Source organism: Leopardus geoffroyi, chromosome D4 (genome assembly GCF_018350155.1).
Source record: "Leopardus geoffroyi isolate Oge1 chromosome D4, O.geoffroyi_Oge1_pat1.0, whole genome shotgun sequence".
In the NCBI taxonomy this organism is placed as follows: domain Eukaryota; kingdom Metazoa; phylum Chordata; class Mammalia; order Carnivora; family Felidae; genus Leopardus; species Leopardus geoffroyi.
In genome coordinates, this window is record NC_059342.1 from 87,284,527 (window position 1) to 87,310,623 (window position 26,097).

Sequence of the window (26,097 nt, forward strand, 5' to 3'; positions counted from 1 at the left end):
CTGCTCCCCGTCCCCATCCCCCGCTCCAGGGGAGGGCGTGCTGTGGGCAACCCCAGAGGCGGAGGCGCTCTGGCAGAAAGGGAGGGAGGGAGGGAGGGTTAGGGGCACACGCTGGGCCGGCTCCAGCCAGAGGGGTGGGCGGAGTTCCCAAAGGTCAAGTTGTGGGGTGTCCTGGGTGGGGTGGGACTGTGCGTGGTGGGCAGTCGGTCCTAAGCAGCACCTCAGGGACTCACGATACAGGGTCGTGTGCAGTGTAGGTACTGATGTTCTCGCTTTTGTTTTTCTTTTCTTTCCTGTGTCTGTCTCTGTACCCCACCTCCCGATCGCTGCTATCTGGACACCACCTTGTCTTGCGGCTGCTTGGATCCCATCTGCACAGAACGTATCTCCTCGATGGGTTAATATTGTCTTCTTATTTCTCCGGGCTCGTGGTGTGGTTGTGTCTCCTGTGCTTGTCCCCTGCCCTCTGTCCCCCTGTGGCCTGGCTTGCAGAGGATCCCAGGATGGGCCTTGCTGCCCAAGGCGGGCTGCACTTCCCCTGTCCCACCCTTGCCCCACCTCTGTCCCTGTCCCCCTCCAAGGAGTGCGTGCCTTGCCTCACAGCCCACTGTCCTTGACAGCTTGCGGTCTGGGGAGGGGAGCCACTCCCACCTTCCTGTTCAGATTCCAAGGGCCCTCTCAGGGAGGGAATGTGACCAAGCCAGAGGGCCAGAGCTGGAGTCCAAAGCCTCTGAGAATCCCAGTGCTTGTTCAGCCATTGGGATTTTACTGGACTTCTTTTCTGCCTCTTTCCCCCTTGTGTCCGGTGGGACCAGATTTAGCTCCTAGGGGGTCATGGTCACGAAGTAGGAGCTTCGGCTGGTACAGTGAGTTCCCAGCTGTGCACTGGCCCCTCCCCCAGTGCCCCATACCACAGCTTTCCCAGGGGAAGGGGCATAGCATCATTTGCCCCTTCAGAGGAGGCAGAAGTGCCTGGGTTCCCGGGAGGTGGAGAGGCGGGGCTTGGGAGGAGCCCTGGGAGAAGCAGGGTGGCCCCGCCCAGCACTGGGAGGGGCCTCTCCTTGAGGCTTCAGCCTCTGCCTGGGTCCAGTACCTGTGCATTCTTCCCCAGGCCCATGTAAAGCCAGGGTTGAGGGGACCTCAGTGGCTGAGTCTAGCATTCCAGGGGTTCTACAGACGGGTAGTTGGGGTGTCTAAGTATGGTAATGGGAGAAACAGGTCCAGTACCAGCTGACCCAGCTACCCGTGCTGGAGGCAGAGGGGGTCAGGATTTAGGGGTTGCAGCTTCTAGCTGGAGTTGATTAGCTGCCTGGCATCCGCTCCCCTCCCCAGCCCTGTGGCTGTGTCTGCCAATCTGGTCTTGTCTCCGTGGGTGCCGTTGCTCCCCTTACCACGTGGCTCCTCCCCAGCCCTGTCCCGTCTTGCTTGGTCGCAGTGTGAGCTGCCCTGAGGCCGCCTGTCCTCCCCGGCGGCGGCGCAGCCCCACCAGGTCCCTGCCTGGGCGCCAGGTTGCCCCGCCTGTGCACTGCCAGCTTGGGCCTTGTGGCGCGTGTCTGTCTCGGTCTGCTCTTGCCTGCCCGTGCCTTCGGTGTATTCATTTGGTTTCTTTTCTTTGACTAGCATAGCGTATCGTCGGGTCATTCGTGTCTATCAGTATGAAGTTGGGGATGATCTGTCTGGAAGGTTTTTCTCCTCTTATTTCTCTTCTTACCTCACTGTGGTTTTACCAATGCACTCTTGACTTCCCCAGGCGGCTCCGCTTTCTGACTAACCCACCGCCCTCGGCCGCTTGGGAAGGAGGGGTCTGTCCTCCTCCCACTGCACCGGCACCCAGCCTCCTGCCCCTGGGTCCTGGGGGTGTTGCTTTTCTCTGGGGGACATGGCGTGACTGTGAGTCTGACCTGCTGGGGTAGGAGGAAGCCTGGTGCCTTGCCTTGCTCGAACACTAGGAACTTGGGGAAATTTCAGAGCTAAGCCTGGCTCGCTGGGTGTTGAAAGGGTAGGTTGGGGCACACGTGGGTGCCGGGGAGGCTGGGCTAAAATCCCCCCAAGGACATGCGCACAGTGTGATTCGTCCCCGCACGTAACCCTAACTTGTCTTCGTTCTCTGATGGCCTTCTGTGACCTCACACTGTAATGTCAGCTAGATGGAGGCTCCCTGCTCCCTGCTGTTCAGAACTTGGCCCTGGAAGCCTCTGGCCCTGTGTCATGGAGCCTGATCACAGCCACCTCTCCCCTTTGGGCAGAATTAGAATCCCTTTCAAAACCCGTATCTGGTCATGATCTCTTAGCACCCCGCCTTCATGTCTGAGGGGTCCTCTGCATCTCCTCCACTGCTGTCACACCTAGAATGTGGCTCCCCTCCTCAGGAAGCTGCAAGAGGCCCCAGGGATTTCTAGGGGGTGGCTCTCCTTTTGTCAGCCTCCTCCTCCTGAAGGTCTCCTGGGTAGCAGGAGGCAGGGTCGCACAGAGTGGCTTTCTCCCCAGTGACTGCAGAGGCTGTCAGGCCTGCAGCCCCTCTGTCATCTCCTGAGGGGATTTCGACGCAGTTCCTAAGGTGCCCCTTGAGGGCCTAGCTTGGGTCAGGTGCCATGTCACAGCCTGGCTGGGCCTGAGGAGCCACGTGAGAAAAGGTCCTAGCCTGGGAGCAGGATGGGTGGGGCTTAGCCCTGGCCCACCAGCTGGCCCTGGGCAGGTGACTCAACACCTTGGGGCACCAGCCGGCAGTCTCTGAAACAGAAGAAATACTACCTGCCCTCCATGGCTCCCAGGGCCACTTAGAAAAAGATTGCCAGTAGCACGTTTCGTGTTCTTGAAAGAAATTCCAAAAGAAAAAAATCAAGATAGCAGGTACTGTTAACTGGGGATAGTTAATTCAAGCTCCCATTCAGGTCCTCCTGCTTCACTGTGCTTCTGTGTTTAGGTCCTGCATGGTGGAAGAATCGGGGACCCTGGAATCCCAGCTGGAAGCTACCAAAGTAAGTGCCCCTACGGCTCCTGGCCAGGCTCAGACCCTCTATGCAGCCTTCTCCAGTAGGCCCATGTGGTTCCAAGTCAGGCATGAAGCTAGGCTGGTTAGGTGCCCTTTTTCTTTTAGCAGAAAGCAGCCCCGAGCCCCGTCATTTGTCTTTGAGGGTTGCCGCCGGGTGTCTTACTTGAAAGAGTCCTTTGGTTCTCAGTGTATAGTTTTCTTGGCTTGTGACCGACGCTGAAGTCCTTCCCTTAATGGAGGCTGTTGGATTTCACTTCACACCATCCTGCCGTTGCCATTCCGCACGGCCCTGTGGGCGTCAGGCCAGGAGGGCTGCTGAGCAGGCCCCTGGGCCTGGACGCCAAGCTGAGAGCCCCTGTCCCCTGCCCCTTTGCCTCCCCCTCTCTAGCGCAAGCACCAGGAGATTCGAGCCATGAGAAGTCAGCTCAAGAAGATTGAGGACCTGGGGGCAGCCATGGAGGAGGCCCTGATCCTGGACAACAAGTACACGGAGCACAGCACCGTGGGCCTGGCCCAGCAGTGGGACCAGCTCGACCAGCTGGGCATGCGCATGCAGCACAACCTGGAGCAGCAGATCCAGGCCAGGTACCTGAGCCAGGCCTGGCAGCAAGGGAGGAGGCGGGGGTCTCAGCTACCTGACCGCAGGTCCCCCGCCCACCATTTTATGGGGATGGAGCAGAACGCGCCACCTACCAAATGGGGCAGAAGGCCCGGTCCTTAACTCCATTCTGTTCTTTTAGGAACACAACAGGAGTGACTGAGGAGGCCCTCAAAGAATTCAGCATGATGTTTAAGTGAGTATGGCCTCCCCTGCCGGGCAGGCGGGCTCAGCACCGGGGCCTGGGTGCTGAGCAGTCCTCCATTTGTACTACAGACACTTTGACAAAGACAAGTCGGGCCGGCTGAACCACCAGGAGTTCAAGTCCTGCCTGCGCTCCCTGGGTTATGACCTGCCCATGGTGGAGGAAGGGGAGCCAGACCCCGAGTTCGAGGCAATCCTAGACACTGTGGATCCGAACAGGTGAGCTATAGGGATGGTGCTGGAGGCAGCTCGGTCTTCGGCTCCTCCTGTGCCCCCCTTGCTCACTGCACTCGCTCCTCCCCAGGGACGGCCACGTCTCCCTGCAAGAGTACATGGCTTTCATGATCAGCCGTGAGACGGAGAATGTCAAATCCAGCGAGGAGATCGAGAGCGCCTTCCGGGCCCTGAGCTCCGAGGGAAAGCCTTACGTGACCAAGGAGGAACTATACCAGGTCTGGGGCTCTGCTTCCCTACCCTGGGGACAAGGGTTGAGGTTTCCTTTGGAAAGTACAGCCTGAGATTGCCCCGGGGTCAGGGTCAGAATGAGTCTAAGTTAACAAACCTCCCTTTTGAGCCCTCTTCTGCTGGGTGCAGGCATTTTATCCCCATTTACCAGTGAAACTCACTCCAGACCTGTCTGAAGCGGCTCTTAGAAGTGGCTGTGGTCTCCGGGCAGGGACATTCCCGATGCCCGCACCTCCCCCGGGGGGTCAGCGGACTGGACTGACAGGTGTGGTCTCTTCCCCTCCAGAACCTGACTCGGGAACAAGCCGACTACTGCGTCTCCCACATGAAGCCCTACGTGGATGGCAAGGGCCGCGAACTCCCCACCGCCTTCGACTACGTGGAGTTCACCCGCTCGCTCTTCGTGAACTGATCCCGCTCCTCGCTCCGCCCGGCCCACGCTGCCCGCCCTGCCGTTGCCTTGCTGCATGACACCTCCTCTCTGTGCTCTTAAAATACTCCAGTGTTACTTTCCAATGTGAGCTTAAGTCCGCTTAGCCTGGGAGAAGACTTAGTAGAAAATGGTGCTTCGATAAACCGCTTCCGGTCAAGTCGCACTTGCCCCGTTGCCGTGGGGACCCAGATTCCCTTCGTGAAGCCCGCTGCCCCATTCCGACTCGGCAATCTCGGCGGCGGGCCAGATCCCCTCTTGTTCTCTCCCCTCCCTTTTGTTTTCATGTGAAAGACAAATAAATGACTTGACTCCCCCAGAAGCTCGTGTTGTCTTCATTCGGCCTCTGTTGGAACTCCAGAGCTCAGCTCAGGTGCAGCTTGCTCCTGCCCCCAACCCCCCACCCCCACCCCGGTTGTCCTCAGGTGGCCACCTCTGCTGCCAGCTGCTCCAGGTCCTCTGTCTCCCGGGGTCCTTGTTCAGTGAACTCGGTGCTCAGCTGCCACACCTTTACAGTGCCCTTGGCGTCACCGGCAGCCAGGAGCTGAGTCTGTTGGCGATTAAACTCAAGACAGTAGACCGGGCTATCATCCTGGGTTTGCTTGATTGAAACTGTGGGTTTCTGGGAGCTTTTCTGTAGATCAAACAGCTGCACATCACCTGCAGGGAGAGAGAATCATGGGACAAGAGGCCCAGAACAGTGGCCTGTGCACCCAGGAAGAGAAACTCCCGGTACAAGAGAAGTCCACCCGGTTTAGCCCTCCTTCCCCCACCTGCTGCCTCTCCCCAGCTCAGAATTCCAAGTACGTGCTGGGCCCATATCACTTAAATGGATCTGAGCCTATCGTCCTATTTCCTACCTTCCCCGGAAGCAGCCGCAAACACCAAGGGGCGCACTGGGGACCAGCGCACGGCAAACAGGTACTTGTGGGACAGCTGCAGGGAGGCCAGGGGCTGGGCCTGCAACATGGAGTACAGGTGGATGTGGCCGTCGGTCCCCGCACTCAGGAAGAGATTCCTGGACAGGATGAAGGGCAGAGAGCCAGGCAAGGGGATGAGTACCGGGTGTCCTGCCCAACTCCCCCTGGGCTGTCACGTTCCTGAAAAGTTTCCGTGGACCCCCAAACTGGGAATCCCCTTAGGGAGAGAAGGGCCAATCCCCGGGAGCCAACCACCCGAGCGCCGGGTAGGAGGGCTGAAATAGTGAAGACCTGGGCCCAGGCCAAACCACAGGCCCTGTAGGCCGCTCTATGGGGCTTCCTCACCCTCCCTGTGCCAGGTGCCCTGTGGCCTCCCCTACCTGTGGAAGGGGGAACAGCTCACAGAGTAGATGGGACCACCATGGGGAGAGAAGGTGAACCGTGCCGGGGCCCGCAAGGGCACAGAGCTAGGCATCCGCGTGAGGGCAGCCTCTTCTGCTGCCAGGGAACACTTGAGCGGGAAGCCACCTTCCGTGCCCAGAACAAAGAGGCTGGGGTCAAAGCCGGAGAAAGCCACTGCCGTAGCACCCACCTCGGTCTCCCCCCGGGGAGGCTGTGAAGAAATGAATGGCAGGGCAGACAGAGCCAAGGGAATCTGGTCAGAGTCCCACAAGAGCCCGGTCACGCGAGCAGGAGCCACGGGACCTCAGTTGCTAGCACCGCTGCCCGTGCCGCCTGCCGCCACCCACCAAGGCCCACTTGCGGGGGTCCTACGGTGGGCAGGCGGGTGGGCGGGGGCGGCAGCTGGGGCCCCACGTACCTTCTTTAGCTTGGTGTTCCTCGGGAGCTGCTGCACGACCAGGGCGAAGCCCTCCGTGAGCTGCAGCTGGCCCGCCCCGCCCCCCTGCCAGAGCAGCACTTTCCCGTCCGTGGCCACACTCAGCACCTGGAAGCGGTGGCTGTGCCGGGGCTCAGGTAGCCAAACCACCTGGGACAACGGGGTACGGGACCAAGGTCAAGAAAGAGCTGCTTGCTCCCCAGGCTGCCCCCATTTCCCAGCAAGACCGGCGGTCACCCTCATCCCCCAACTACCCCTTCTCTTGCGGGAAAACCAAAGGGGGAATTCTGGGGGAGGCCCGGAACCGCCTCACACACCTGGGGGCAGGCCCGAGGGTTCCGAGCTCCCTCCCTGAGACGCCAGGATAGCTGGGAGCCCCACATGGCCACTCGGAAGTTGGGGGAGCTGGGAATGGCCCAGGGCCTGGGCGTGGCAGGGGAGCGGGTGTGACTTCTGCCCCGGGAGCTAAGAATGCCAAAGAATGCCAAAGGCGTCTGTCCCTAACTGCCAACTCCTTGGTGACCTGCTGTGGCTGTGCGAGCAGGCCCCCTCTCTTCCGTTTCACCTCAAGGAGCAGGCCAGCGACAGCAGCACTCAGCTCAGGGAGAAGGGGAAGGTGCCTCCCCGCCCCCACCGCGGCCCACTGCTCTGACCTGGTACACAGGGTCGGTGTGCGTGTCGTCCGTCAGGCCCGTGCGCCACAGCAGCGGGTCCTCGGGATGGCTCACGTCCCACACCAGCACCTCACCACTGTACAACCCGCCTGCGGGACCAAGCGCGCCCGGACAAGAGCTGACTCACGCGCAACAACCCGGTGCCCCAACCCAGCACCAGCCCCACCCGCCCAGGGAGCAAGGACGGGGAGCCGCTTCCCCAGAGTCGCCCGGGGGAGGAAAAGTCCTGCCCTCCCCCCACTCCGGCCTGCTGTGCCCGCACCCACCCACTGCCAGGCCGATCTCCAGGCCCGGCACCCTGCCGTGCCCTCCCGCACAACCCCTTTCCCAACACGTGTGGCTCCTGTCACCACCCACGGCTCCCTGAGGGTGCCCATGTCGCCCTGCCTCGAGTCCTGACCAGGCTGCACCCTTGCATGGCCCACACCCCATCAAGACTCAGCGAGGACCCGCCAACGCCCCCACCACCTCCTCCCCCTCCCCTTCTTCCTCCCCCCCCCCTTCCTCCCCATCCTCCTCCTCCACGCTCCACAACTGGCACGGCATCCTCACCTGAGCCCAGGGCTCTGCTCCCCAAGCAGACCTGCCCCAGCCGTGCCTGGGGGCCGAGGGCCCAGTGGAGAGCTCCCCTGTGGGCACCCTGCACAGGGTGGGGAGCAGAAGACGGCTCACCTGCGACATGGGACGGCTGCGTGGGGTGGAAGGCCAGGCACATGACGGCGCTGGGCACCTCCACCACTGCTGACGGCTGCTGGGGGTTCAGGCCTCGCCTGTCCAGGTTCCAGGCACACACGAAGGACTTCAGTGTGCTCCAGTCCCCATCGTCCAACCTGCACAGGGACATGCCTGAGCCGGCTCTGCCCCGAGGCCAGGATCTCGTCCCCGCCCTGCTCCTAGCACCAGACCCGCCACCCACCCACCGCCCCCAGATCAGCCTGCGTCCCCGTCACACCCAGACCGTACTGGGTGCTGTAGTGGCACAGGTTCCTCCATAGCACAGTGGCAGGACCTTCTCTAGAAAAGGGTTCCCGAGAACCAAGATGGGTCCACACGATAGCAGGGTTGGGGAACTGTGGCCCATCAGGAAATGGCTCACGGAGAAGAGGGGGGCAGGCCCAGGGCGCACTGCCCTATGCTGGCAGGTGGGCACCAGGACTGTGGGCTCTAAGCCCCTCCCTCTGCTGCTCTTTCCAGCCAACCTGGTGCCTAGGCAGCCTCGAGAATAAAAAGACTCCCAGAATGGCCAAGCTCCAGGCCAACCTTCACCACACAGACAGGGAGAAAGAGGCTTAAACCAGAGTCTGAGGACCTCCCATTGCCCCACAGCCACCCCTGCTGCCACTCACCGGCCATAGGCACAGGCCACCACGGAGCCGGTGGTGTTCCAGGAGACACTGGTCACATGCAGACCCTGCCCCTGGGCTGGAGGGTAGCCCAGGGTGTGCAGACACGTGACCTGCAAGAGACAAACCATCCCTAGCCCTGAGCCACAGAGCCACCCAACAGGCAGCCTTGTAGCCACCTAAAAAACACTACATACAAGCTTGGACCTCCAAAGCCACCCACGTCCACTGCCCGGTCCTGGAGGGAAATGTAGAGCCTTCATCCCAACACCACCCCAAATAGGATACTTCCAGAAACCCAGAAGAAAGGATCTTACGAACCGAGACAGATGCCAGGTTCTGGCTCAGAGTAAGACCCTGCTCTGTACACAGTTTCAAAAGCTCTGGCTTCTGCAACTGGATGGTGCTGTATGTGCCACTAGACTATGCACCTGGAAATGGTTACAGTTGGGGGCGCCCGGGTGGCTCAGTCGGTTCAGCGTCCGACTTCAGCTCAGGTCATGATCGCGTGGTCCGTGAGTCTGAGCCCCACGTCGGGCTCTGGGCTGCCCCTCCCTGGCTTGCACTCTGTCTCTCTCTCAAAAACAAACATTAAAGCAGTTTTTTTAATGGTTACAATTTTATGAATATTCTACCACATTAAAAAAAAAAATTTGGGGGGCGCCTGGGTGGTGCAGTCGGTTCAGCGTCCGACTTCAGCCAGGTCACGATCTCGCGGTCCGTGAGTTCGAGCCCCGCGTCAGGCTCTGGGCTGATGGCTCAGAGCCTGGAGCCTGTTTCTGATTCTGTGTCTCCCTCTCTCTCTGCCCCTCCCCCGTTCATGCTCTGTCTCTCTCTGTCCCCAAAAAATAAATAAACGTTGAAAAAAAAAAAAATTTTTTTTTTTTAAACCTCTGGCAGCTTCCTCTCAGCCCATAGCAGCCTGGCACACCAAATGAAAAGGCTGGCAGTGCTGGCCACTGTGAGCGATCAGCCCAAGGTTTCTGGGAGGGGATGTGCCACACAGATCAAAACGTCTGTGAAAAGCTGCATACTCCTTGACCTTACAACTCCATATAAAGAAACTACCCAATGGAAAGAATCTAAAACGTGTAAAAAGCTGTATGGCGGGAACCCTCACACACTGCTAGCAAGGACGGAGAACGGCAAGGCCACGGTGGGGAGACAGTCTGGTGGGTCTTCAAAAGCTAAAACATAGAGGCACCACACAACCCAGCAATTCTGTCCCTAGGTACACGCCCAAGAGAACTGAGCACACACATTTACAGGGGCGCCCTGCTGGCTCTGTCCCTGGAGCATGCGACTCTGGATCTCAGGGTCGTGAGTTCAAGCTCCACGCTGGGCACAGAGATTGCTTAAAAATTTTTTAAAGATTAAAAAAAAAGCTGTCAAGTGTGGTAGGAGGTGGAGGGAACTCAAGAAAACCTTTTGGGGGGGGGTGCCTGGGTGGCTCAGCCAGTTGGGCATCTGACTTCGGCTCAGGTGATAATCTTGCAATTTGTTGAGTTCGGACCCGTGCCAGGCTCTGTGCTGACAGATTGGAGCCTGGAGCCTGCTTTGGATTCTGCATCTCTCTCTCTGCCCTTCCCCTACTCATGCTGTGTATCTCTCCCTCTCTCTCTCAAGGATAAATAAACATTAGGAAAAATTGAAAGAAAGAAAGAAAGAAAGAAAGAAAGAAAGAAAGAAAGAAAGAAAGAAAGGGAGGGAGGGAGGGAGGGAGGGAGGGAGGGAGGGAGGGAGGGAGGGAGGAAGGAAGGAAGGAAGCAAACAAACAAACCTTTGGGGTCTGATCACATTCGGTTTCTTGATCTGGGTTCTGGCTCCACAGAAATGTTTTACTTTGGAAAGCCACAGGCCTGGACACTTGTGGTTTGTGCACTTTTTTACGTCATGTTCAACCAAAGCGTACATCAGAAAGGCACCACAGACATTAAGTTATTTGTCACACTACTTATACCTGCAACCCACTGCTTATACCCAGTGCACTTTAAAATCTGAAGATAAACCTACAACGTGGGAGAAGCAGGGGGACAAGGGACTTCTCTACACCTTCACTGTGGCGGACACGTGTTGGCCAAGACTCAGAATGGCATGGCCATGCCTGGGTGGCTCAGTCAGTTAAGCGTCTGACTTCGGCTCAGGTCACGACCTCACAGTTCGTGAGTTCGAGCCTCGCATCAGGATCTCTGCTGTCAGCACGGAGCCTGCTTCAGATCCTCTGCCTCCCTCTCTCTCTGCCCCTCCCTTCCTGCTTGTTTTCTCCTCCCCGCCTCCTCAAATAAACATTAAAAAAAGAAAAAAGAAAAAAAAGACTCAGACCGGCACAAAGGGTGAACTGCCTGCACAGAGAACACACCTGGATAAACTCGGCTCAAAAAAATAAAGTGTATGGATGAAACATTAGGTGGTGTTTTATTTTTATTTATTTTCATTTTTTCGAGAGAGAGCGTGTGCAAGCAAAATAGGGACAAAGGGAGAGGGAGAGAGAGAATCTGGAGCAGGCTCCACGCTCAGTGCAGAGCCTAATGTGGGGCTCAATCTCATGACCATGAGATCAATAGAAATCAATAGTCAGATACTCAACCAACTGAGCCACCCAGGCTCCAATTAGGTGTTTCAAAAGGACAAGTGTGAAGTCTCCATAGCAACCTGACAACACAGAACAGGCTTTGCTCCCGACCAGAAAAGACCCCAAGACTGGCCACAGTGACTCACAGCTGTCAACACACGTGTGAAACAAGAGGCAGGAAACAACAGAACCAGGAGGTCAGCGGTTCCAGTGGGAGACCCTGGGTGGTCTCTTCCTTATCTCCAATTTCTAAGCTTGCCACAAGGTGGTCCCACTGATTTTAGAATTCTGACTTTATGGTTTCTCATTAAGAGCAGCATCTCAGCCCTTCCAGAGCTACTACAGCAGTGCCAAGGACAATGATGAAATGTCAAGGCCAACACCTTGACAGAAGTAGAGAGAAAAACCCCAAGACAGTAAGTAATTCCATCATGAGGGAATCAACAAAGAACTGATGCAAAACAAGAAGTGGGAGGACAGACTCGCTGTCGATGTGATATAACAGCAAACTGCTAACGCCCTGCTCTGCCCAATGCTCGCGCTAACATGCGGGGCTGTCCAGGGCCAGCTCACCAGGCTGCCACTCAAAGGGTGCAGACTGATCTCCCGCCTACCTTCCCGTTTCTGGAGGATACCTCTCTAAAAGTGAAGCTGGGCATCCACCCACAGGGGACTCAGATAAAGGACGACGTGTCCGTGCAGTGGGACCCAGTGTAGCCGCTGGGACGCCTACAGCACCTTTGTAGGAACTGACATGGAAAGCTCGAAGTGAAAAAGGTCATCAGGAAAACATACAGTGCTTTCCACTTGTTTAAAATGTTCTCAGTGACAACACTAGTAATGACGCTTGTGTTAGTGTAACACAGAGAAGACTCTAAAGGCGTGTGGGCGTGGGAACAAAGTGTCCCCTCCCACTGTCTACATGGTATATGTTCTGTATTTCTATACTGCCTGGACTTGTTATAATGAACATACATTGCTTCTGTAGTCAGAAAACAGATATTTTGGCACCTGGGTGGTTGAATCCGTTAATAAGGGTCCGAGTTCAGCTAAGGTCACGATCTCACGGCTTGTGAGTTCGAGCCCCGCATCGGGCTCTGTGCTGACAGCTCGGGGCCTTGAGCCTGCTTTGGATTCGGTCTCCATCTCTCTCTGTCCCTCTCCTGCTCATGGTCTGTCTCTCTCTCGCTCTCTCTCTCAAATATAAATAAACATTAAAAAAAATTTTTTAAAGGAAAAAAACGTATTTTTTAAAGGAGGAGAAAGTTAACACACACTTGGACCAAGTTAATCCATAGAAATGTGGGAACTTGCTAATAATAAAGAACAAATGCTTAACCTCTGTAAAATTGGGTGGTGGGGTGGTGGGGGCGGGGGGCACGAGCAATGGCAAGGAGAGACAACATGCTGGGCTCTTCCTCTTCCCTGAGCCCTTCTTGTGCCCGGCTTATAAGGAGTCAGTGACTGCCCACTGAGGTGTGGCCTCGGCAACTGCATTTCAGAGTGATTTTGAGGACTTCCCTCAAACTGATTTTCCCATGACTTCCAGTGACTTGGTGGGAAGAGGGCAGAGGAGGGGGAGGGGCTAGAACAGGGCTATGACCTCTGAATACATAGTTACTCATCTGTTTCTACAGGAAGAAAGCACTGTATAAAAAAAAAAAAGTTTGGCTCAGAACTCCAAGGCTCCCCAGTCGAGGGCCCGCAGCCTGTCCACAGGGGAGGCTGAGGTCCAGCACGGAGCAAAAGCCAAGAGCCCCCCATTCATCTCAAAGCCTAGCCTGCCTGTGCGGCCGGACACCGAAGTGTACAGGGTCACTCTGAGCTGAGCCTCGGAGACACTGAAGTCACTAGAGCATGGCAGTGAAACCAGACAGACCAGGGCTCAAATCCTAGCTTGGCCCGTTACAGCTGGGTGACCGTGGACAAGTCAGTTAGCCTCTCTGGGCCTTGTCTATAAAACAGAGATCATCCAAGTACCGCCTCATGCCGCTGTGCTGAGGAGTAAATGAGATGGCACAGAGAGCCCTCACCACATGGTGCCAGGGGAGACAGCCGAGCAGTGGAGAAAGTCTGGTCCAGAGTCAGACTCCCCACGTTCAAGCCTTGCCTCCACTGCTCACTAGCTCCATGTGATCCCAGAAAAATCGTTTCAACTCAGAAGCCTCCCCATCCCCAGCTGTAAACGGAGGTAACCACAAACTACTTCTTGACAGCAGGGAAGGCTCAATGACTTACTCTCATAAAACTCAGCTCAGCACCTGGCAAAAAGTAAGACCTCCATGAACACAGTTACCATTATTGCTATTAACAGCATCTGGCCTAAGAGGACTTCAAACGGGGGCGGGCGAGGCTCAAGCTGGAGCAGAGGAGGAGGGCGTCCCAGGCTGCAGCTCCCTACCGTTGGCTGCTGCTCTGTCCAGTTCACCTCGAAGCCGTCAAAAGCGTGGCTCTGCCAGTTCTTATTCAGCTCTCGAATAACCATGGCCTCTACCCTCCGAAGAAAGGCTGCAAGCCTGGGGCTGTCGTGCTGGGCCACAGACCGAGCGCTGACCGGTGCAGGGACCTCGGTCTGCACCTCAGCATCCACATGCTTCCGGGTCTGGACAGACGCTTCAGCAGTGGCAATGCTCGCCGTCTGGCAACTTTTCTGCAGAAAATCAAAACCCAGTGGTCACCAGTCAGCGGTCAGTGGTCACCAGTCAACCCAGGTCACTAGTGACCGCCTGCCTGGGCACTCTGTTCCCCCTACTAAACAGCACCCCTCCCGCGCTGCTGCTTACCCTCGGGCCAATGGGCCTCTGGTCATCCTGCCTGCCCCAGTCTGTCCCTTTGCTCTTGTAACTGGCCCATCTTTCAAAGGAGGAGCCCGATATCTGTGCGCTATGGGTGAAGATGATCCCTCAACCCTCCTATGTGCACTGGGCCACAGTGAGTGGTTCAGGGGTGGTCAACAGGATCCAGTAAGAGCCTGACCCAGGACTTTCGGTGACACTAGGACACCATTTGGAGGGGATGCTGGAGTGTCACTTTTCTTTTTTTTCCCCAGGAGTGCCCTTTTGAAGATCCTAACAGCAATAAGAATCCTGTAATATTACAGCCAGCAGTGGTCATCCCAGCCAGCACAGGGAAGCATCGCAGACCTGGCCACCAGCATCTCCCTCCCTTCGCAGGCCCCTTCCAAGGTGCCCCCATGATCAAAGGAAGCAGGTGAGTCTGTGATGAGCTAGTTGGTAGAAGGCAGGCTTCTCCCCAGCTGCCTCTTTTCTCCACCCTGCCCTCTGTCTCCAATTCCTTGTCCCCTCTTTAGCTGGCCACAGGGATAGACATCAGACCAGGGAAGGAACTACCAGCCTCCCTTTCTTATGAACAGGACCCATCATTTATCAAATGAGGGGGCCTAGCAGATCGTCATCTGCAAGAGGCTCTGCTCACACATCCCCTCACCAGGCACCTGAACGTGCAAGGCAACGGCGAGGCCCGGAACCCCTGTGCACCTCCCCCACCTGGCTCAGGCTTGGGAGGGCAGGGCTGTGCACTAGGCCAGTGCTAGTAAGCCTAAAGGAAGGGAGCGGGCCCCACACAGGGGCAGCTCTTCCTAGTACATGAAACACCTGTCCCCACGCTCCCCATCACATTCCACTAAATTGTCTTTTCTCATCCACCTCCCATTAAATGGAGTTCCTCCAGCATCAGAACCCTGTCTGATCTCCATACCCAGCACTTTGCACGTATTTGGCACACGGCACAAGCCCATTTAGACAAGATATATGTACATACATTTTTATATATCTATCTCCACTACACTGTATATATTATGTTGTATACACACATAGACTATATATATTACACATATACTATTTACATATATTTTCTTTACACCACACACACACACATTATTTACTGAGTGTCCACTTGCCAGGCACTGTCTGGGTACTATGGATACAGCAGAAAACAAAATGTGCAAAATCCCTGTACCCGAGAAGCTTCCACAGGGGTTGGGGGTACACGAACAAGAAAATACCCACCAACTACCTATGGTGCCAAGTGCAGCAGATGTGTGGGAGAGAAGGGAACAGCCAGGGAGGTCTCTGGGGAAATGGCACTTGAGCTGAGGTGTGAAGGACAAAGGGAGAGCTGCAGGAGAGGGTCCTGGACAGAGATGGGAGGGGGAGGCCAGAGCAAAACCTTACAGTAGAAAACGTTCCGTGCTCAGAGACTGGACAGCAGGTGGCGTGCCTGGCCACGGTGGGTAAGGAGGGTGGCCCAAGCACAAGGGCAAGGCCAGGAGGTGTCTGAGAGCCACAAGGTGTGGCCTGAGTGGGTTTTAAGCAGGGCCATGCCTTTTTGGCTGCTCGGGAAGAAGCGAGGAGCAGAGGACAGGTTTGACAACCAGTGGAATATGATGGCAAATTCTGGGAAAAGAGAACACAGAAGCAGTTCTCCTGGGCCTCATTTAGACCGAGATGCCTCCCATCCACATGGAGGTGTTGAGGATTCCTGAGAGCGGTTGCAAGGCGTGAGGCTCTGGAGAACATCCGACAGAGACATGACTTGAAACCACAGCACTGGAGGGGTCCACCAAGGGAGTGTGCACACTGAGGAAGTCGTGGATGGGCATGAGGATCAGAAAGCATACAGGCTTGGGGTGCCTGGGTGGCTCAGTTGGTTAAACATCTGACTTCAGCTCAGGTCATGATCTCACGGTTCATGGGTTGGAGCCTCGTGTCGGGCTCTGTGCTGACAGCTCGGAGCCTGGAGCCTGCTTCGGATTCTGTGTCTCCCTCGCTCTCTGCCCCTCCTCTGCTCGTGCTCTGACTCTCTGTCTCACAAAAATAAATAAAATGTAAAAAAAAAAAAAAAAAAAAGAAGAAGAAGAAGAAAGAAAAAGAAAAGAAAGTAAAGAAAGTATACAGCCTGAGCCAAAATTCTAAGAGACTGGGTGAAAATCAAACTTCCAGAAGCCACAATGATGGCAAGAGTGTTAGTTACTAAGTGCTAACTCAGGCACTGTCCCAAAAGTTTTACCCATGTCTTATTCATCCTCACAACCACCCTATGAAGAAACTCCTATTTTTGCATTACTAACAAGGACACTAAGGCACAAAGAAGTAATTCACCCAAGACCACACGGCAAAGAGGTGATCACAGTAGGGCTTGAACTCAGGCAGTCTGACCTGTGACACGAAACTGTCCCTCAGCCATGGTGTTCTCACCCAGTCTAACATCCTGGACACTCATCACATCAGATAAACTCAGAAAAAGTTTCTAAAAGAATGTTACCCCAATGACTTAATCTAAGACAAAAACGTCCACAAGATAGCAAGCTGTTATCTTTCCATCTACTTCCATTAATATTTCTTTGCTGGGGCGCCTGGGTGGCTCGGTAGGTTAAGCATCCAACTTCAGCTCAGGTCATGATCTCACAGTTTGTGGGTTCGAGCCCCGCGATGGGCTCTGTGCTGGCAGCTTGGAGCCTGGAGCCTACTTCTGATTCTGTGTCTCCCTCTCTGTGCCCCTCCCCCACTCGTGCTCTGTCTCTCTCTCTCAAAAATAAATAAACATTAAAATTTTTTCTTAAATATTTCTTTGCTGCTTGCTTATTCAGACAAAAGACAAATGTCAAAACACTAGGGAAAATTCACAGAGGAAAAAAAAAAAACTTAAAACCAATGACACGCTGCACCCACAATTTTTTCTGTGAATTGGTAGGAAACTACTATCATTATTTTCTTTTCACTCTGGGACAACTAAGTAGTTTCCATAGTTCAAGATCTGATTATCTGGCCCGACCCTGATCCGTCCCATACATCCCATCCCATCTGGGGATGAAGCCCCAAAGCCTCCAGAAGGGAAGGGCTTGCCCAAGGATACCCTGTGTAGACTGGTACCTTCTGTCCCAGGCAGTGTGTGGCTGGACTGAGGCTCCCATAACAAGCCCTCTGAGACATCAGAGAAGAAGTCAGGGAAGAATGAGATCCTTGCTTCCTGGGCCTCAGCAAGGTCGGGAAGAGGAGTGTTAAGGATGCTGGGCTCCCACACCTCAGAGGCAGAGGCACTACAGGAGGGACTGGGACCAGACTTTAATCACACTGGGAGGTGTGGCCAAGGGAAACAGAACAATTCCCAAACCAAGATCACCAGTCACCATGCTCTGGAGTCTGAAGTCCCAGTGACCTCCAGCAGAGAGGAAGGCAGTGAGATTCAGGGACCAGAACCCAGTGTGGGAGCCCAGCTCTCCTGCCCCCAGGAGAGCCTGCAGGCACCCAGAATGTCAGGACTCCTACCCAAGCCACCAAATGTGTCCCAATACCAGGACTGTAGCTTCTGACTAGATGAGAAGTGGACGCGAACCTAGGCTGGGCCAATCAAGCTCTCTCAGGGAAATTCACAACAGAGACAAAGATTTAACAAGATGGCATATGCCTAGAACTGAAACCTGGAAACGTTGGCCCCAACAATTAGCCAGGGCCACAACCAGGAGACAAGCAGAGACAGGCCTCGGGGGATACATGGTAACATCAGAGTTGAGAGGTGGGAGACCCCCAAAGTTTCCTAGATTCCTCAGGACAAGCTGCACCTTCAGAGGCCCAGGACACATCCCGGCATCCTGAAGAGAAGTGCTTGACAGGAGCTGGTTTGGGCTGGTTTCTGTCACTTGCTATCAGAGTCCTACACTGACCCCTAGGAAGGCTCCCTGACTCCCAGGCCAATACCCCTCAACGCCTCACTTCTGAAATAATGGGTCTCTAGCTGGCATCTAGGACTGGCCGATCAATTTCAGGAACACTGGTGATGACAGAGGAAACGGCCCCACTGGGTCAGGTGATCAGCCACTACCCCAGGCCCCGAGGGGTGTGCTGAGAGAATACTGGGCTCTGCCTTGCATTCAGGTTCAGGCTGAGATTGACCAATGTCAGGTTAACTGTGCTCATGTGTGACTCAGTCATTCAGAAACCAGCCAGCCAGAAAAATGTATTCAGGGGGATCACTATGAGGCATGAGTACTTCAAAGTCATGAGTAGAACAGTCACTTTCTTACTAAAAATACACATTCTAGGGGCACCTGGGTGGCTCAGTCGGTTAAGTGTTTGACTCTTGATTTCAGGTCAGGTGATGATCTCACAGTTTGTGGGATCAAGCCCCACATCAGGCTCCACTCTGACAGTATGGAGACTGCTTGGGACACTCTCTCCCTCTTTTCACCTCTCAAAATAAATAAACTTAAATAAGTAAATAAATAAACACACACACACATACATACATACATACACACATTCTAGGGGTGCCTGGCTGACAGTGCAGAGCCTGCTTAGGATTCTCTCTTTCCGTCTCTCAAAATAAATAAATAAAACTCTTAAAAAGAAATACATTCTAGGGGCGCCAAACTGGCTCAGTCAGTAGAGCATGTGACTCTTGATCTTGGGGTCATGAGTTCAAGCCCCATGCTGGGTACAGAGATTATTTAATTTGATACATTCTAGATCTCCTTGACTCTACAATATATTGTTTATAAAACATTCCAATTGTTTAATAAAGCTCTTCAGGGGAAAACTAGATTAAATACACAGGCCATCTGTGAAACACACCGATTTTTAAGATGTGTCCTATGACTGAGGAACATCGCCATCCAGAGAGAACGCGTCTTTGAAGGTCTGAGATGATGTGCAAAGGGAGGCCAAGCCCCCATCAGTCCCTTGGGTACTAACCGCTACCAGCAAATAGAAGCAGCACACAGCATCTCATTTCATCAACCAGCCTGGGCCAGCACGTCTGACTCGAGTGCAAAAGGACCTCAAAGACCATTCTAGACCTGACTTCTCAACGGGCAGGCCCCAGAATCCCTCAGAAGCTTGCTAAAACACAAGCTGCCACCTCCAGCAGGGGGGCTGAGAGTGTGCTTTGTGAACAAGCCCCCGGATGATGCTGAGGCTGCAGGTGCAGAGGGCTGTTACTCAGACCCCACCTGTGGGTCTCACCCATCTGTATGCTTCCCAGGGCCACAGCCCAGGGTCCATCACCTCTTGCCCCCACCCCACCCCCACAGCACAGACCATGCTCTCACACACCCCCCACTTCTACCTCTGTCACTCTGGGAGCTGATGCTTCACCTGGGGTGGGGTGAGATATGGTTCATCCCGGAGGCTGAGGGATGCTGTTAAGCCCACCTGAAGGACGCTGCCGGGCAGGTGGGGTGCATGTGGCCTGTCGCCGTCACCTTGCCACATCCAGTGGGCCCACTTCTGATCCTCCTCCCCAGAATTTCCCTTGTCCTCAGGTGGCTGTCACCCCCAAGGCCTCCCCCCTTCCACCTCCTTCCCCATCAAGTCCTGCACACACACCTGATGAAAACACAGGTGTGATGGGAGCAGAGAGGACTCCGGCCGGAGCCAGCGTCTCTGGGCCCACACTGCAAACCCCATGAGCGGGCACCACAATTTGACCCAGGTGTGAGGCACAATTCACAGCTAATGAGCAGACAAGGTGAGACAGGAATGTCTTAGATGCGAAGTTGAGCTGAGTGGGTTTCCTTTTTTTTTAATTTATTTACTTTTGACAGAGACAGAGACACACAGTGTGAGTAGGGGAGGGACAGAGCGAGAGGGAGACAGAGAATCAGAAGCAGGCTCCAGGCTCCGAGCTCTCAGCACAGAGCCCGATGCGGGGTTCGAACTCATGAACCGTGAGATCGTGACCTGAGCCGAAGTTGGACGCTTAACCGATTGAGCCCCCCAGGCGCCTCCAGCTGAGTGGGTTTCGTGGTGGGATACAGGGACAACTGTGTCACCAGAGGCCTCTGAGAACGTAGAGTAACGGAACAATCTCCGGTTCATGTGAACTTGCCTCTTAGTATATCGGGGCAACAAACAGCTACTCAGAGAAGAGCGTGGAGCCAAGAGCCAACCAAGAGGACAATCGCAGACGTTTCCATGGAAGTTGGGAGATGCGTTAGGCTACACAACCTTGGAGCTGCAGTTACTGCCGACTACCTTGGTGTCGTCTCGGTCTTTCAGTGTGTTCTCATGCCCCTTGAAAAAAAATCTGGTATGGAAACTGTGTAGCAAACCCAAAGGTAGGGAACCACGGATTTAATTCTCCTTGAAAATTTGTAACAGGCCAGACCCAGGTTCAAAACAAACGCCCTCCAGCAGGGGGTGACATTGGCTACAGAAGCCACCAAGGCGAAGAGGCAGCCTGGGAACAAGGAAGAGCCGGTGGGCAGGCAGCTAGTTGAACTCCAAGCAGGGGAGGAGAGTTGCAGCCTATGTGGGATGTCAGCACACAAGAAGATTATTCAACCCAGTATTTCCTGGGTGCCTCCGGGAGGTGCAAAAGTACACAAGACCCACTCCCTGCCCTCTGGGAGCTCACAGTCCCAGAGACACAGACCTGAATGTCAAAATGCATTCCATGGATGGAAAAGTTCCAGAACCAGATAGTGGTGATGGTTCCACATTGTGAATGTACTTGACACACTCAATTGTACACTTAAAAATTGGGAAATTTCTGGGGCGCCTGGGTGGCTTGGTTGGTTGGGCGTCTGACTTCGGCTCAGGTCATGGTCTCGCGGTCCATGAGTTCGAGCCCTGCCTCGGGCTCTGTGCTGACAGCTCAGAGCCTGGAGCCTGTTTCAGATTCTGTGTCTCCCTCTCTCTGACCCTCCCCTGTTCATGCTCTGTCTCTCCCTGTCTCAAAAATAAATAAACGTTAAAAAAAAAAAAAATTAAAAAAATAGGGAAATTTCTATTATATGTACCTTTTTTAAAAAAGTTTTTTAATAAAAATAAAACGTGAAAAAAAAAAGGGGCGCCTGGGTGGCTCGGTCGGTTAAGCGTCCGACTTCGGCTCAGGTCATGATCTCACGGTCCGTGGGTTCGAGCCCCGTGTCGGGCTCTGTGCTGACAGCTCAGAGCCTGGAGCCTGTTTCAGGTTCTGTGACTCCCTCTCTCTCTGCCCCTCCCCCGTTCATGCTCTGTCTCTCTCTGTCTCAAAAATAAAAATAAAACGTGAAAAAGTTTTTTATGTTTATGTGTTTCTGAGACAGAGAGAGACAGAGCATGAGTGGGGGAGGGGCAGAGAGCGAGGGAGACACAGAATCGGAAGCAGACTCCAGGCCCTGAGTCGTGGGCACAGAGCCGAATGCGGGGCTCGAACCCACAAACCACAAGATCATGACCTGAGCCGAAGTCGGACGCTCAACTGACTGAGCCACCCAGGCTCCCCCCCTTTTTTTAATTTTTTTTTTAACAAACTTTTTTTTTTAATTTTTTAAACGTTTTTTAAATTTATTTTTGATACAGAGAAAGAGTGTGAGTGGGGGAGGGTCAGAGAGACGGGGAGACACAGAGTCCGAAGCAGGCTCCAGGCTCTGAGCCATCAGCACACAGCCCGACGCGGGGCTCAAACCCACCAACCGCGAGATCATGACCCGAGCCAAAGTCGGACGCTCAACTGACTGAGCCAGCCAGGCGCCCCTCTATTATATGTATCCTTTTAAAAATTGTTTTTATGTTTATTTATTTCTGAGACAGAGAGAGAGCACGAGCGGGGGAGGGTCAGAGAGAGAGGGAGAAGCAGAATCCGAAGCAGGCTCCAGGCCCCGAGCCATCAGCACAGAGCCCAATGCGGGGCTCGAACTCACAGACTGTGAGATCACGACCTGAGCCGGAGTCAATTGCTCAACCGATTGAGCCAGCCAGGCGCCCCTCTGTTATACGTATCTTTCCACAATTTTTTTTTTAAGTAATCCCTACACCCAACATGGAGCTCAAACTCACGACCCCGAGATCAAAAGTCACATGCTCTACCCACTGAGCCAGTCAGGCTCTCCACCACAATTTTTAAAAAACGAAAAAAAAAAACACAGCCCACATTTTCCTAGGATCAGCATTGGGCTGGCTTCAGAAAGGTAATGCTGCTGCTGGAAAGGAGGATGCATTCAACTGGTGGTCTCAAATTTTGCTACCTATCAGAACGACCTGGGGAGCTTTAATAAAACCAGATTCTCAAGTCACAACACATACCAATTTAGCCAGAATCGCTGGGAGCCAGACATCCATATTTTTCAGGAGTCTCCAGGACATTCCAGTGTCAACCATCTGGTTTGAGAAACCGCAGATGAGCAAGGAGGGATGATTAGGCACCTCTATCTCAGGCAGCTGGACTGGTCCCTGACACTCCTCTGCCATCCAAGCAGCCCTAGGCTTTCAAACTGTTTTCTTATCCACAATCTCATTTAACCCCTCACAAGGGGGTGCCTGGGTGGCTCAGGTTCAGTTGGTTGATCCATCCATCCCCTCAGGAAGTATTCTAACAAGGACCCATTTTGCAGAAGAAGAGATCATGTGACTGGCCCAAAGCCCTAAAGAGGGTGTGCACCCCGGTCTTGAACCAAAGTCCAGGACCCTATCCCTCTGTAAACAGATTGGAATATGACAAGAAAACCCAGGTCAGGCCAAAGACCATTAATATTAAAAAAAAAAAAGGGGGGGCACCTAGCTGGCTCAGTTGGTAGAGCATGAGGCTCCTGATCTCGGGGTCGTGAGTTCAAGCTCCATGTTGGGTGTAAAGATTACTTTAAAAATAATGGGGCGCCTGGGTGGCGCAGTCGGTTAAGCGTCCGACTTCAGCCAGGTCACGATCTCGCGGTCCGTGGGTTCGAGCCCCGCGTCGGGCTCTGGGCTGATGGCTCAGAGCCTGGAGCCTGTTTCCGATTCTGTGTCTCCCTCTCTCTCTGCCCCTCCCCCGTTCATGCTCTGTCTCTCTCTGTCCCAAAAATAAATAAACGTTGAAAAAAAAAATTTTTTTTAAATAAAATCTGGGGGCGCCTGGGTGGCTCAGTCAGTTAAGCGGCCGACTTCGGCTCAGGTCACGATCTCACCGTCCGTGAGTTCGAGCCCCATGTCGGGCTCTGGGCTGATGGCTCAGAGCCTGGAGCCTGCTTCTGATTCTGTGTCTCCCTCTCTCTCTGCCCCTCCCCCGTTCATGCTCTGTCTCTGTCTCTCTCTGTCTCAAAAAAAAAAAAAAAAAAGTTAAAAAAATAAAAAATAAAAATAAAATCTGAAAAAAATAAAAAACTAAAAAAATTTAAAAAGAAAAAAAATCCATCAATGGAACATGGAGGTACATTACAATATCGCACCACTACATGGGCAAAAAAACAGTGTCCAACTTTTCCAAAAAAACTTTAAAAAATTAAGAAACTATATTTAAAAATTAGCTAAAACACTCATCACAGGACTTATTGATAAGAAAAAAAAATGTAAACTGCCTAACAACTCATCAAAAGAGACTGGTTAAATAAAATGAAGTTACAAAAAAAAATTTTTTTAAACATGGACATTTGTTCAGGATGTATTAAGTGAAAAAACTGGGTCTATGAAATGTTGTGCACAGTGTGATTCCATTTTTATTTTTAAAATGGGGCAGGGGCGCCTGGGTGGCTCAGTCTGTTCAGTATCCGACATCAGGTCATGACCTCGTGGTCCATGGGTTCCAGCCCCGCATCCGGCTCTGTGCTGACAGCTCGGAGCCTGGAGCCTGCTTCGGATTCTGTGTCTCCCTGTCTCTCTGCCCCTCCCCTGCTCACGCTCTGTCTCTATCAAAAATAAATAAACATTTAAAAAAATTTTTTTAAATGGGGCCAAACAGACAAAGCAGGTACAAGTCGAATGGCTGGGGAATGGGGTGATTTTTATTTCCACCTTCTTTTTTTTTTTTTTTTTTTTTTTGCATATCCAGATTTTTTCTAAATTTTGGACACACAACTTTTATAAAGAGAAAAAACTATTCTGGAAAAGGCCGTTTACCTTCTTCTGACCCTTGCAAAATTCTTACAACTTAACAGAAAAATCTGCTTCAGCAAGACAGGGGATGCTAGTTCAAGGGAACCACCCTCACAGATGAGAGCTTACACCTCCAGTGTTAGAATTAGTTCTTAGAACCTTACAGCTTAAAGCTATAGTTACAAGAAAATGAACCTGCCTCAATTTCATTCTCTGTAAGGAAAAAAAAAAAAAAAAAAAAAGACCGATTCAGTGGTTCCCAGCCTAAAGTCTTCTAAAACCTGAATCTTCAGCAAGCAAGAGCTGTGTGATAAGGATGGAAATCAACTAAAATATCCACTTCGCTTTTCACCAGAACCATTTCTGTGCAGCCTGGTTAAGTGGGGAGTGCTTTCCAGGTAGATCAAATCCAGGCTTGAGACCCGCAGGCACACTACTGGCCTGAAGCAAGAAACCGGTCTTCCAGAGTTAGACGTCATTGGAAAACTCCCCAGTGTCGGGGAGGACCTAAGGTCTGCTGATGGGGTCACTCGCGCAGCAAGCTAAGCCTCGGTTCCCTCTTCTGGTAAATGTGCGGCACCCTACAACGCCCCCCCCCCCCCCCCCCCCCCCCCCCCCCGCCATACCCATTTTCACCGAGGGGACGCCAACATCCCTACAATGATCTGCAAGGCACTACCTGACCCGCCTCGGCTTACCCTCTCTGACCTCAACTGGGACCACTCCCCCCTTCTCTCATTCCTCGCCAGCTCTGCCACCTCCTCAAAACACAAGATCTGCTCCGACACCAACCCCAGGGCCTTTGCACTTGCACTTTGCGCTGTCTGGCGGTTCTACCTCAGGTATCCACTTGGCTCACTCACTCCTCCCGGTCTTTGCTCAACTGTCGCCTTCTCGGTGAGGCCCACCCACCCTCTCACTCTCCAAACCAGTCCTTCTGATCCCGCACCCTTCTTTTACTTTTGTCCATGATGGCACTACTCGCCCTCTGACACACGACAAAATTTAATTGCGTAAGTTGCCTATGGTCGGTGCCCTGCAAACGGCCCCAGGTCAGCTCCAGGAGGGACTTCATTCACTGACGGGTCCCCAGCGCCAGAACGGCTCTTGGCACACAGCAGGCCCTCAAAGTCCGCACAAAGACCCCTCCGGAGAAGACCTGGCACCCGGGAGCCCTGCCTCCTCTAAAAAGCCTCGTTTTGTGTGCTTTTCATTAAACCACTGGAAAACCGGCGTGTCTCGACCTTAAATGCGCTTCCTTCTTCTTCTTAAAGGAAAGTTCGTTTGAAACGCCTGAAAACTGCGGTTCACACAAAATCCTTCAAAACATGGGGTCTTCAGATGTTTTTAAGGAAAACCCCTTTTGTTGTTGGGTCTGGGGGGGGAGACTGGCACGAGAATGCCACAAGGGCGGACCTCCGTGGGTTAAAATACAAAAATAAAACGGGGGGACCCCAGAACCTGGCCCGGAGGCCGCGCGCGGACGGACCCTCGCCCTCCCTCCCGCGTCGCCGCGAGTCGGACCCGCGCCCTCACCGTCTCCCGGCGGATGCCCTGGACGCCCCTCCACTGAGAGGGCACAGACGCCACGCCCAGGGTCTCGTCCTGCAGCGGCCCCGGCCGCCCCGGCCCCCCGGCGCTCGCAGCCCCGCCTGTCGCCAGCGCCTCAGCTCCCGAGCTTCCCGCCCGGCGGAACGGCCCGGGCTGCGCGCGGGTTGCCATGGAGATAGCACCGCCCTGTCGCGCCTGCGCACTGCAACATGACCTTCGCCCCTGCGCCTCCAGAGCGGAAGCCTGGGGAGGTGAGGCTATCGGCACCATTTTTTAATGGGTCAGACGGCCACCTCCGAGACCTGAGAAAACGAGATAAATTATTCTTTTTGGCCAGTGTGTGACAAACCCGGCCAGGTTTGGATACTCCATCCCCAGGAGGGGCACGCCTGAGCACGTGCGGGTACCCCTGGCCCGGGAGGAAAGTGCGGAAGTGGGGCACCGTGCCAGGCTCAAAGATGGCGCAGAGCGGCCGGGCGCAGAGGCAAAGACTGGAGGCTGCGACCAGAGTGCGCGGATGAGTTGTGGGGCCTGGGAGTGCCCAGCGGAAAAGTTGGGCGCTCCCAGCAGATCCCGCTCCAGATTGCGGCCACTTCGAGGCCTGGTGCTCACTCTCTGCTCCGTAGTTTCTGCCTCGATAGAATGGTGATTTAAAATATCCATATGCGGATCGGGAGTTTGGTTGGATCATTGGAAGGCCCAAATGAGGTCGAATACAGAAGACT

At 54.0% G+C, this 26,097-nt stretch overlaps 2 protein-coding genes and 1 long non-coding RNA gene across 17 annotated transcripts in view; 1 reads left to right on the plus strand and 2 right to left on the minus strand.

Moving 5' to 3' along the window:
• Positions 1-5,011, plus strand: part of SPTAN1 (spectrin alpha, non-erythrocytic 1) — a 62,295-nt gene extending 57,284 nt beyond the window's left edge. For 6 of the 12 annotated variants that reach the window (XM_045467574.1, XM_045467582.1, XM_045467572.1 and 3 more), the window contains 8 exons: positions 380-397; positions 1,621-1,683; positions 2,924-2,978; positions 3,381-3,577; positions 3,733-3,786; positions 3,867-4,013; positions 4,099-4,246; positions 4,546-5,011. In XM_045467574.1, coding sequence (XP_045323530.1) covers positions 380-397; positions 1,621-1,683; positions 2,924-2,978; positions 3,381-3,577; positions 3,733-3,786; positions 3,867-4,013; positions 4,099-4,246; positions 4,546-4,671 — 808 coding nt within the window. In that variant the 3' untranslated portion in view covers positions 4,672-5,011. The remainder of the gene's footprint in view (positions 1-379; positions 398-1,620; positions 1,684-2,923; positions 2,979-3,380; positions 3,578-3,732; positions 3,787-3,866; positions 4,014-4,098; positions 4,247-4,545) is intronic. The other 6 variants (XM_045467578.1, XM_045467579.1, XM_045467583.1 and 3 more) reach the window with 2 other exon arrangements.
• Positions 1,839-4,651, minus strand: LOC123592503. The gene is made up of 2 exons (XR_006709810.1): positions 4,519-4,651; positions 1,839-1,896 (listed from the first exon to the last, which is right to left on the minus strand). It is a non-coding gene; the product is annotated as an uncharacterized LOC123592503 (long non-coding RNA).
• On the minus strand, positions 5,009-25,558 carry DYNC2I2 (dynein 2 intermediate chain 2). Of its 4 annotated transcripts, none has more exons than XM_045467588.1 (10): positions 25,358-25,558; positions 22,061-22,135; positions 13,438-13,686; positions 8,468-8,577; positions 7,794-7,951; positions 7,101-7,210; positions 6,430-6,597; positions 5,990-6,222; positions 5,550-5,649; positions 5,009-5,349 (listed from the first exon to the last, which is right to left on the minus strand). In XM_045467588.1, the coding sequence occupies exons 1-10, from the start codon at positions 25,541-25,543 to the stop codon at positions 5,200-5,202; spliced, it is 1,539 nt and encodes a 512-aa protein (XP_045323544.1). In that variant the 5' UTR covers positions 25,544-25,558; the 3' UTR covers positions 5,009-5,199. The 4 variants fall into 4 exon arrangements, with proteins under 4 accessions (XP_045323544.1, XP_045323541.1, XP_045323545.1 ...); XM_045467585.1 differs by having other exon boundaries at positions 5,550-5,707; XM_045467589.1 differs by lacking the exon at positions 22,061-22,135.
• Between the last annotated feature and the right edge of the window lie 539 nt (positions 25,559-26,097).